The 12,173-nt window shown below is 39.6% G+C and overlaps 1 protein-coding gene across 4 annotated transcripts in view; it reads left to right on the top strand.

Moving 5' to 3' along the window:
• The window catches only part of LOC131689068 (uncharacterized), a 492,270-nt gene extending 480,598 nt beyond the window's left edge, over nt 1-11,672 (top strand). For all 4 annotated transcript variants that reach the window (XM_058973851.1, XM_058973852.1, XM_058973854.1 and 1 more), the window contains one exon: nt 8,777-11,672. In XM_058973851.1, coding sequence (XP_058829834.1) covers nt 8,777-8,892 — 116 coding nt within the window. In that variant the 3' untranslated portion in view covers nt 8,893-11,672. The remainder of the gene's footprint in view (nt 1-8,776) is intronic.
• The last annotated feature ends 501 nt before the right edge of the window (nt 11,673-12,173 follow it).

Genomic DNA, 12,173 nt, shown 5'->3' on the forward strand with positions numbered 1-12,173 from the left:
CAGACAAACAGACAACAGTAACGGAAATATTTTCATTTTATAGACTCCTTGATAAAGGTGAAATAAAATCACCGAAACTGTCGGATTAAGAAGCAATACTTCGTTTTTGCCGTTTTATTTTGACTGATTCAGTTGTTGATAGGTTAATATAAAACCATCAGATTTGTAGGGGAGAATGTGTGCAGCACAGGCTCTGTTATGATTGCCCTCACCACTACTGTCATAATAATTAGCGTAGAAGCGATGCATAGCCGTCATCATCTGACGAACGTTACGGTGATATGCGCACTACTATGCTTAGCGCAAGCATCTTTGCTGTCAGATAAACGTTCGAACAATCATAAACGTTTATATACAGTATTTTCATTTCATCGCGAAACGTCTATTGTTGGAGTGAGGATCTACATGGAACGATTTTTGGTTCCGTGTATTCCGTGTATCTAACACATAACGTATGCTTTATCCACCGGATGAAACTTTGTTTGTCTCGTTAGTCAGTCGACGAACCGGTGCCAATAACCACGTTTTTCAGCTTTCGTCAAATTTTTCATTTGCTCTTCTAGCGTCGCGTATATTCGGGAAAAAAAATCGGGTGATCTGACTTTAAAAAGTGCTTATAGGACCTTTTCGCGCACAATTCTGAGCACAGATCCTCAAAAATACTCCTCCCTAATGTTGTGGAAGATCTACATCGGAAGTTACCCTGGTTTTACATAATGCAAATGCATGATGTAAAACCTGGGAAAAAGGTTGGGACTGAAATGTAGGGACACTTGGAGTTTTTGATGCCCTAGGTGAAAATTCCTGCTAGTTTCTAGGATTTCCAAGACCAGAAAACGCTTACTTCGGTTTTGTAACAGCACCCTTCAAGAGACACTCTCAGGCTTTTACGAGGAAGCTAAGGTGAGAAAATGACTTTCCTCCTTTGAAAATTTACATGGCACATTCGAAAATGTTCCCACAATGGGATGGTTAGACTCTCGCTCTTTAGTGAATAAGGAAGCGTAGAAATTAGTTGGGGCCAGTAGAGTAACCCTCTTTAGCATTGATTCTCGGAGCGTTCTTTAAAAGAGTGCTTCAATTTTTCCCCAAATAATTTATATGCGGGATATGTCGAGAGATCATACGGAGTCTCTCCACAATAGGAAAAAAAATCAGATAGCTGTAGGCCCAATTGTTTGCAACGAGGGAAGTTACCCAAGTAGCAATTGCAACTTGTTGAAAGTTTTAAATGTTGCACAACTGCTACACAATATTTTTTATTGTTGGATATATTTGAAAAGAATTTCCACGGGTTTTTAAACTGATTGTGCAACTATGTAACTATAGAGCTGGCCAATAGTGTTAAGTATGCAAACATCAATAACAGTTGTGAAACTAATCAGAAGCTTTGCTAACTTGCACAAACAGTCTTACAAGTTGCAAATGCCTCTTTGTTTGCCATTCCACCCTGAAACAGAAGTGTCCAACTACCCAGTGCTCGATAAATGGCACAGCTATTGTTTTCATTATTTTGCTGAAATTTGAAACATGTTGCACAACATACAAACAAAGTGCGCTTTTCCCATAACATAGTTGTTACCAAGAGAGTTACAAATACTATACAGTAACAAACAGGAGCGGATCCAGAAAAAAAATCGGGAGGGGTCCGAAATTTTGATTTTGGAATGAACATTGTACAATAAATTATACGTCAAAAACTCATTTAATGAAAATCAGTTTTGGTGGTAAAATTTGGTTTCAACTTATTTTATGTTTAAAACTAGTATAAAATTAAAACTAATTTAAAATTTCTCAAAAGGTTAAAAAATTTCGGAGGGGGTCCGGACCCCAGGACCCTCCCCCTGGATCCGCCACTGAACAAAGCGTGCTACTTGGGTAATGCCCCGTGGCACGAAAAGGCGAACAGTTAGATGAGCCATGTTCAAAAGAACAAAAGTGTAGAAGAGCAGATCATGCGCAAGGCTCAAAAGGAGGCGGATGGGAAATTAGTTGTTTTCTTATACTCCTCGATTTTTACCGAACGCAATTGCTTACAAACCAGAATAAAGCAAAGGGTTCTTGTAGAATCCAACCCCATTATTCGCAAATAAGGCCCCTGTCTGAGACCACACCGTCAATCTCTACTTCCCAGACTGGTACGTAGACAAGACCTCTTCATGTACGGTCGATTGTTGCTTAGTTAGATCCCGCATATATCGATGATGTTAAATGGCTTATATTTGGTGCGGAAGAAAACCAACCAGGAGCCAGGGGAGATGGATATAATTTGTATCGAGAAGGAGACAATTTTTGGCAATCTTTGCGCTACTTTTTTACGCTTTTTGAGCGTCATTTCAGATTCTACACGCACAGCTTGTACACACGACTTGACATTACATCAAGGGGACTCTACCCACAGTGAGTACCCTTTTCAGTATTTTTTCTACCGGAATTGTCCTCATGTTTCTCTCCAAATTGGTTACACCGAAATTTATTGCTCCAGTGCTTGACCGTTTAACACAGTGAGGCAGTTGGTCAAGTAGACGAAACCTTCCCATCATGACCCATCGAAGTTTGCATGAAGCGAGTCTGACTTAGCGTAGTTCTACTTGCCGCCATTTAAAACATTACTTACATTCCAGTATTGTTACCGTCTGTAGCAAGGGTTTTTTGATTTGGTCAATCCCGTCCCTGAGCTGATCGTTGCACGGGCGACCCGTCTCGGTAGCCACGCCATCTATTTCCACGTCACAGGGTGAGACATAGATACGGTAATTTGTCGTTAAACGACTATCGCCAGCAATCTCCTTCATCTGTTTAAGACTACAAACCACAAGACACAAGCGGCAAGGTTCGACCTTACTGATCTCCAGCACGGCAAAATTGTGTGCCATGACGGCCCAAGAAATGCTTGCTGCATATTTTCAGCTTTTCTGTTTCTTTGGGCTGTAGTAACACCGTCCATGGCTCAGTTTTGTTATCACGTCATATGGTATCGTCTATAGGACTTCGCGCGGAAAATCTCTTCGCGTGAAATTAGTTTGGATCGTACAATAAAATAAACAGAAATAATGGGCAATTAGGTACTCATCTGTTGTGCTGGTGATGGTTAAACCATACGATGATTGAGCCTTCTGCAAAAATGCTACGATACTCTATCTTTGCGGCAGAACCTTAGTCATGGTCAATGAAAAAATGAATGTCACCATGGTCTTCGGTTCTTTCGTTGCCTTGGTGATAAGCTTCTCCTCCGTGTTGGCCGCAATTATCGGAGTAGATCTACCGCAAGAGAAGTGGATCTACCGCAATTTTTAGGTCGCAGCTGGGATTGGTAGTCCATTATAGTATTTGCTCTTCGCCGGAATGATTTTTTTTCACCAGTACCTTTGGCCGCTCCTTCTGCTGTTCAGATACGGCCGACCAAGGAGTTTTTATTCTCAGGTGATACGATCCTCAAAAACGCCGATCAGCCATGTTGGTTTTAGAAACGACAGCTAACAACATTGTTTACTAGTTCTCTCCATATGTTTGCTTGGATTTCAGTGGGTAAACAAAGTTGTACGCTGTAATTTTTCTTCCCGAAGTCTGCTGCATGCTTACCTCACTCCTCACCTGCTTACTGCCAAAGACGAATCACCTTAGAACTCTAAGCACCTTGCGGCCGCCCTTGAGTGACGCTTTTTCACCGTTTGGCCGGTTGCTCCGATCTCCCGATTCAAGGGGCGGAATAATGAGGCCACCTTGCCCTCGATGTTCTGCTGCATTTCACGTTCGCGCAGCACCATCGTGGACCGATTCATGATGCACTAGACCATGATCACGATCTGGTTTTCGGGTTGTGGATTAGTGTATGCAATAAAAAGTCTTGATATTTGCTCGTGGACTATTTCACAACATTCAGAACGTTATTGAGGGATCAATATCTCATGAAATTATTTCTGATGCATAGTATTTTGGTCGTAGTTATTTTTATTTCCATCCATTTCTATATTCTTAGGTTGATGGGTTTAACGGTATTGCAAACATCAAGCGTGTTTCGTGCATCAGCCTCTAACCTTTAACAGACCTCTAACAGACAATTATTTAAGATGGTTATTGCATTACACCTCGATTCTAATGCATTGAGGAGACCGAGAGGGCTTATGGGCCTTCTTTATGTTTTATGTTTTTCATACTCTGCATCAGCCCAAAATAACGATCAACCATTAGCCTATGCGCCCTGCGTGGTCGACTGGTTGGGCCGTGTTTGCAAACATTATTCCACAGCTTATTGGTGGATACGGCTCGCAGTGGGGGTTATTGTGTGCCGATTGGTCAGTCGGCTTCGTTATCGTGAACAGGCTAATTAAAGAAATATAAAAGTCTACTAGTGTTAGTTTAGTAATAATCGTAGCTTTTAGTACTAGTGTACAATTGTTATCAGGGCCGTCGAGAGCCGTGCCGGGCCCCGGGGTTTGAAGTACTGACGGGCCCTACCATTTATGACTTCTTATTTTAATATCGATTAGAGAAATTATACGGATGAGACAGTTTCAAATAAACTATTTTTTATGAAAATTGTTTATTTGGCACGATTCAATGCGTTAGCTTAACAGAGTCGTCAGTATTTTAAACATGTAATAGATGGAAAAAAGAAAAATTAATAAAAGAATATTTGTGGCTGGCCATCAGAATGACTTACGTCCGACTTGCATATACAATTGGAATCCTTTTTTGCGGCGGTGCCATACAGTCCATATCGGCATCGTTCATGCTCCCTTGACTCACGTTAATACTACCATCGTTAATGCTGCCCAGAATCAGAGCTTAGAAAAATTGACATCCCTGTTTCCCTCGGCCTTCGCTTTTTCGGTACAAAGCATTCATGTCCGCATATGTTCGGTTTCAGAAGCAAATTGAACCTTGTTTCTATGCTAGCTCTGAGATGGATTATCAAGCGAAAGTGCACCAGATATAGATTACGCAGTTCAGTTATGCTCGAAAATGTAAAAGAACTTCTGCCTTCAAACTGTCCACATAATAACAAATGAATGCTTTGGTTGGTGAATGAATTTATATTTCCTCTGCACTCAACCATTCGATTCTTCATAAAATTTCAGTCAGTTTGGAAGCGAACGAATGAGGGGAGCGTTTAAACTGAATATTGTTTTCAGCAAATTAATCAGAAATAAGCATGTAAATGAGAAATTTCGTACCACTGATGCTGCCTTGTTTCTTGTTGTTGGTACATGCTGTTGATTTTGAGGTACTGGGTGCAGCTATTGCACTTGTCACTATGACCTGAACGAATTTTCTTTACCGGTTTCTGAACATGGTATAATCGGTTTGGGAATCAGTTGTTACATTTGTGCTAACATTCAGAGGAAAAACATTACGAATGCGATGACTGGGATCCTACAGCAAAGTCTGTTGTTAAAAAGACTGAGACAGAGAGCTGTGAGAGAAAGAGTTTCAACTTTCGGTGAAAACTAATGGGTAGAATAAATGTCCAGTTAAATTCCCATATTTTTCTTCATCAAATTACGAACCAAGCCATGGGTTCGTGAATTGAATTAGTTCGTAAAAAAGTGTTCGTTTTTTGGAATTTAGATCGTAAAAAAAGTTCGCTTTACATTCTTACTAAAATAAATTGGTTGAGCAACATTATCGATAACCCTAACAATATTGGTATTTCCGAAACGGGCTTGACAAGTACATGATGAAAATGGATATTTGGTACCTTTTTGAAATCCAGGATGGAGACTTCCGATTGAACAATAATCTCGATAACCCTAACAATTTGGGAATTTTTGAAACGGGCTTGACAAGTAGATGATAGAAATGGTAGCTTGGAGCTATTTCGAACAATTTCTGTATGAACTATGAGGGTATTTTTAAGCGGGTTTGACGAGTAAATGAGCGATGCCCTTTTGGAGGCCAAGATAGTGTCTTCTGTTTGAGAAAAGTTTTCTATAATCATATCATCCGCATCATAAATCAATATATCTATATCTGTTCTATGATTACCTTATTTCGAAAATGTCAATATTTTAGGTTATACAGATTTTTTAACTGGAATTCGTCATCTTGGTTTTCAAAATGGCTTCATACATTGATTTTCGTCATCTACTCGTCAACCTCATTCCGAAAATATCCAAAATTTTTATTAGTTAGCTAAGAATATGTTAAATTGTATACAACTTCATACTGTACTGTGCGTATTCAAACCTTTTTTACGAACACTTTTAAAAACACTTGCGATAAATGAAACAAGAATGGTTCAATTGCACTGTTAAATGAATCTAATAGGGTTACGTTCAGGTACTTCAGAAAACCATTGGAAAGACTGGAACGTAGTTGATTGTTATATATTTGCAGTGCCAACAGAAACAATAAACTTCAACAATTAAATTAAAATAAATTAACTTCAGTTAAAAATGCGGGCCCCCAAAACAGACCCGAGCCCGAGGGTAGTTGCCCCGCCTGACCCCCCCCCCCCCCTCTCGTCGGGCCTGGTTATGTGCTAATAGTATGTCTATCTGTGTATGTGTTCGTCCAAAAATTTGTGACAGCTGGGTCAGGGAATGGATGCAGAGCGGGCGTATATGATAGAATAGTAGGTAATCCATCCACTTTTCCGGTGTTCAATTCGTGCATTCAATTCGATTCATTCGGAAAAATCGGATTGGATAACTTGGCACGATTAATTTACTGGCACACGTGAATCATCCATTTCCGGTCAGCATAGCATGATAAATTTCTGAAAGATCATTTGCTAGCATTTAAACGAGTTTAAATAGTTTGAGTGTATGTTACATATGCGCTTTTATTCTACTTAATTAGTCTGTTTTTGTTGTACTTCTACTAGTTTGCTTTTCCACAACTCATGTAACTCAAATAATATCAATAAATTTATAAACTTCTAGTTAATCTCCTTGCATTTTTTTCTTTATTCGGCATTTTATGTTTCCTTTTATTACTATATCTTAAATTAGAAATCGATCACATTCGAAACTTCCTTATCCACGGCCCTAGTCATATTCACTAAACAACACGTTCCCTGGCAACATTCCCGCAGTCTCGCAAAACCCTGGTGATTAAGTGAATGTTTTAGCACTAATAAACTTATAAACGCGGACTAGAAGAAAACACCCATGTTCGCGCGATAATGCATCGGTTACGTCCGGAAACTCTTCCTTCGGTCTTAGCGGCCTAGATCCATGCCTTGAGTTGAACCAACAAAAAATGACGCCAATATTGTCTAGTGAATACGTTCCATGGCGACGCGACCGGGACGCGTTACATAAACACTAGCGCAAGTGACAAACATGTTAACATTCAAACACTGAAGCCCTTCGCGGCCATCCACGCACACCTACACCCAAGATCTCGCAACCAGGATAACACCACGATGATTAAGTTACCGTTTTGGCACTTATAAATTTACATACGCGGTCCCAAAAGTGAACCTACAAATGCCCATGTTCGCACGATCATGTATAGGTTACGTCCTGAAGTCCCTACTATCCGCCCTGGAAACCTAGGTCCATGCTTTCAATTGGACCAATAAATAATGACGCACATATTCTCTAAAACACACATTCCATGGCTACATAAACGGGATCTCTAGTGATATGAGGGAACCCTCTTCTAGTATCTGAACCGTACACTGAAAATTAAGCATCAGAGTCGCGGTCCTCGCGATCATTCAAGAACACACGCACCTATGCGAATGGCCACTCGGTTATAAAATCAAATATATCCACGCGAAGTCACATACACGCTAGCACACGCGACTTACAAACGCCCACGCGATCAAACACAATAACACACAAACGCTCGAGCCCTTCACGATGATACACGCGATCGTAAAGTCCCTACGCCCGCACATATCTGAACCATACAATGAATATCACATTCAGAATATGGGGACGGGACCCCGCACCTAGGGTTAGAGATTTTCCCAAAAAGAGATTTCTCTAGCTCAAAGAGGCGAATGACCCTACGGTTAAAACTTCTATAATAAAAATAAAATAAAAGCATTCAGAATCATGGCAGTGATCATAAGCAGAGGATCATAAGTAAATCAATACGAATGTAAACATACAACGATTGAATAAAAAATTTGATTGAAAATTACGTTAAAATCAATTGGAGCATCAAACAGCATGCAATTTTACGCTTTCATTCGTGTAATATTACATGTCATTCATTTTACAGCAGTGTTCGAGTAAAAATACATTGAAGTGCATTGGTTTACCGTTTAAAGAAACTGTAATTTTCAATCCAAGTGTAATATTGTAATAAAATTCGTTAAAGAAAGCACGACAAGTCGTGTGTATTTGTTGTGGAACTTATTTTTACATTTATATTCATGTTCCAAATATGTGCATGAAAATAAACTTAAAATTACAAAATATTTTTTTCTGTGTACAGGAGATAATAATGATAGCAATCATCCAAAACTGATTGTTTCGGTGTAACGCCATGAATCATTATGGCAAGTTTTGTAGAATCAGAAATAGCTTCATCAATACGAGAATCATTCTTCATGATTTTAGAAGCTTAAATATAATTTTCGTAAATTTATAAACAGATTTTTCCGTCTATCATTTTCGATACATCGGTGCTAAATCGCAATTAAGTCCTTGGGTTCATTTTCGCTTTCCCGTGCATGCCACCGCCGCTGGCTGATCCCATGTGATACGAGCGTACTAATTAGGACAATTTTGGCATCGTTGGCATTCGACAAAAATTGATGATAGATTACATTCGCAACAGTAATCAATTTTCCTCCCCATTTCTCTCGTTACAGTTCGCCAGGAAAACGAACGACTCATGCGGGAGTCGCTGGACCGGGCCAGGATGATAAAGAACTACACCGAGTACAACCGGCTGATGTCTGGCGGAGGCGGTGACGAAATTCCATAACGATTTTTGCTCAGTCTCGTCTCTCCTGCCGTCGTTGATCACTGTCATTATTGTTGGTTGCAATTATTGCTAGTGGCAGTGGACCACCCACCTGCTCTGCTCGGGTGTAAATCGTGTCAGGTTCCAAAAACCTGCCAGCCTCGAAGATGATACGCACACAGCTTTTTGTTTGCCTGTACCCAATTGAACCGCCCGCAATAGGATGCTTCCAACGAAGAGATCGGTTATTTACAATTAATTTTAATTTTTTTCGCGGAATTCAATTAAAATAACACACAACGGTGAACCGAGACCAATTACTACACACGCACACCGACAGCAAGCTGGAGCAGTAGCAGGTTGCGCGCGATAAACCGACATCGACGACGAACAGTGCGTACGATTGGGAGATAATTTGCACTCGCCCATACCGGCCGCCGTTTATTCCAATTATACGAGTTGAATAAATGATGGTCGATTGTTTAATTTTAAAATAGGTACTTAGGTGTAGGTGCGGTGCCGCCGGCTAGCATTTTGGTTGCCCATGGCAACGAATCGTAACTACGCAGACGACCGAAAGGATAGAAGTTTGTTTAGTAGAGATACGTTGATGTTTGCGGTGATCCGGAATACAATTCTCCTATGGTAACATCGGAGAAACCGAAGCGTATATTTTTCCTAAGGAAAGACAGTGTGTCACTTGAAAGAGTACCAAAGATTATTTTTAACAGAAAAAAAATACAAACTCAACACAAGTCGTTCATGATAGAAGGGCATCCGTTTGTGAAAGTAGCTTAGTTGTTATTAACTGATGGATACACTAGATTTCCGCGTACACTTTTTACTATTCAGAAAAAAAATATCTCCTGTTTTTTCCAATCTTGAGTAGTGTTCAGATTAAGCTACAGAAAGCGATGTTAGAAGTTATTATATTATGACCGGTTGTTATTACTGAAACGTAGACGATTTCTGTTAACAAATTTTAAGGAATGTTTGTTAGTTTAATATTTCTCTTTTACTAGACAACAAAACGAGATGAGTGTAAATCGAGTCAATTTCAAAAAAATCATTGTCAGATTTGTCGTTGAAAGCTATCCGATAGTTAATTTTATGAAAGTCAAGCAACTAGAATGGGGTACTTCCATTTACAAAAGTGCCACCTTATAGATTTGTTTCGATTCATTTTCTCTGGTAAATTAATAACATTTGAAAAGGCTATTCAGAAAAGCTAGCTAAATTTATTCCATAAATTTCACCTTACTAATATAAATCAAAACTTCATGGCATGTAAAAACCAACTTGCTACTTTTAGTCTGCCAAAGCGATTCTTCCGCAAATAAACGACCCCCATAAGGCAGGAAGGCTTAGAAGAAAAAAGTGAAACGCCCTTCATCAACACCGTCGCTGTTGGTTGCTGAAACAGAAAACTTATTCAACCCTCGATAATGAGCTCATGGCTGTGGAGCACGTCAACCTCCGATGAGCGGCCAGGGTCGTCCCGATTCGCCGCCAGCAGCCAGGCCAGGAAGGATAATATACTGGGACTATGTGAAGCTTACCGGCATGCAACCACGGCTAGCATACACAGCCAGAAGATATGCATGCAATATGACGTCAAAATATGTAGCAGCGCGCTTGCAATCGTGACTGGAATGGAACTATTTTGCTGGATACCGGGAAATTGTGCAAGAGGGCAAAAAGGACATACGCTGATAATGAAACGAAAAAAAAGGAACGACATACATAAGTCTTAAACTAACAGATACCTAACAGTTTACACAGTGCCCTTTAGAGGGAGAAAATAAGCACCATCATTGGCTCGTTCCTGATTCGGTTCCTAGTTCAACCAGGACTGTCTGCTCCAAATTTGAACTAAATCAGATATTTCTTGCTACAGAACGTAGGAACTTAAAAGCTGTGTGGAATTCTTCAACAATTTACATGGATATCATATTTTCGGCACTAGGTGACACTGTATACATAAGATTAGGAGTCAGAGTCGATTTGTTTGAACTTATTTGATCTGCAAAAATACTATTGAGTGTAGCTGAATGGTATGTTTGATCTAATTTTAGTACATACAATCAATCATCTATAGGTTTACAATGGTTAGTTCTACAATTCATCGTTTAGAGGGCGTATTCATTTTTCAATGACGCTCCGTTGAAAATGTGTCAACGTTCTGTCTCTCTATCCGCTCGTATAACTCAGCGAATAAAAACCGCACTTACTCAGAGACTGAGTAATGAAAATCGGAATAATCGTGTGATTTCTACCCAATGTCTGATCATTGTTCGGAACGTTGGCCACATATCAATACAATTTTTCATCCTGCATGTTACTCATTCTATGAGTTGTTCCACTTTTAACTTTCAACTTAACGAGTAGTTGATGGAAACGAAGATGGCGACTTTCGGTCGAACGAAATTCTCTCTAAACGTTTCCATAAGGATTTAAATTGACTTGACGAGTAGCTGACAGAAATCGATGAGAAATCGAATTTTGAAGGCCCAGATGGCGACTTCCGGTTGAGCTAAATCTTCTATAACCATATCATCACTATATCTATCCCTATATGTGTACTACAAAATTTTCCGGAAATACTCATATCGATGAGGTTATAAAGAATTTATGTCGCCATTTTTGTTTAAAAAATGGTTTTCGATTTCGATGTCCGTCATCTACTTGTTAATCCCATTCTGAAAATACGGTCATTGTTTAGGCTACAGAGAATTTATCTAAACCGGAAGTGGCCATTTTGAATTGTTGAATAGCGTCAGACATCGATTTCCGTCATCTACTCAACCCCATTCTGAAATACCCATATTGTAGACCATTTATCTAAATCGAAGGTCGCCAATTTGGTATTGAAAATGGCTTGCGACATCGATTTCCGTCATCTACTCGTCAACCCTATTCCGAAAATATCCATTTTGCTGAGATTATTGAGAATTTATCTCAACCGGAAGTATCAATTTTTGTTTTTCAAATGGCTTCTAAAATCGATTTCCGTAATATGCTCGTCAACCACTTTCCGAAAATATCCATAGTGTTGAGATTATAGAGAGGGGACGGGCATAGCGTAGTTGGTAAATCGATTGCCTTGCACGCAGCTCACCTGGGTTCGATTCCCAACCCCGCACATAGAGTTAGAGATTTTTCTAAAAGAGATCTATCTAACCTGAAAAGAGGCGATGACCTTAAGGTTAAAACCTCTATAATAAAAAAATAAAAAAAATATTATAGAGAATTTATCTCCATCGAAAGTAGCCACTTTGGTTTTCAAAATTGCTTCCCAGGTC

The sequence above is a fragment of the Topomyia yanbarensis genome, chromosome 3 (genome assembly GCF_030247195.1).
Source record: "Topomyia yanbarensis strain Yona2022 chromosome 3, ASM3024719v1, whole genome shotgun sequence".
Classification (NCBI taxonomy): domain Eukaryota; kingdom Metazoa; phylum Arthropoda; class Insecta; order Diptera; family Culicidae; genus Topomyia; species Topomyia yanbarensis.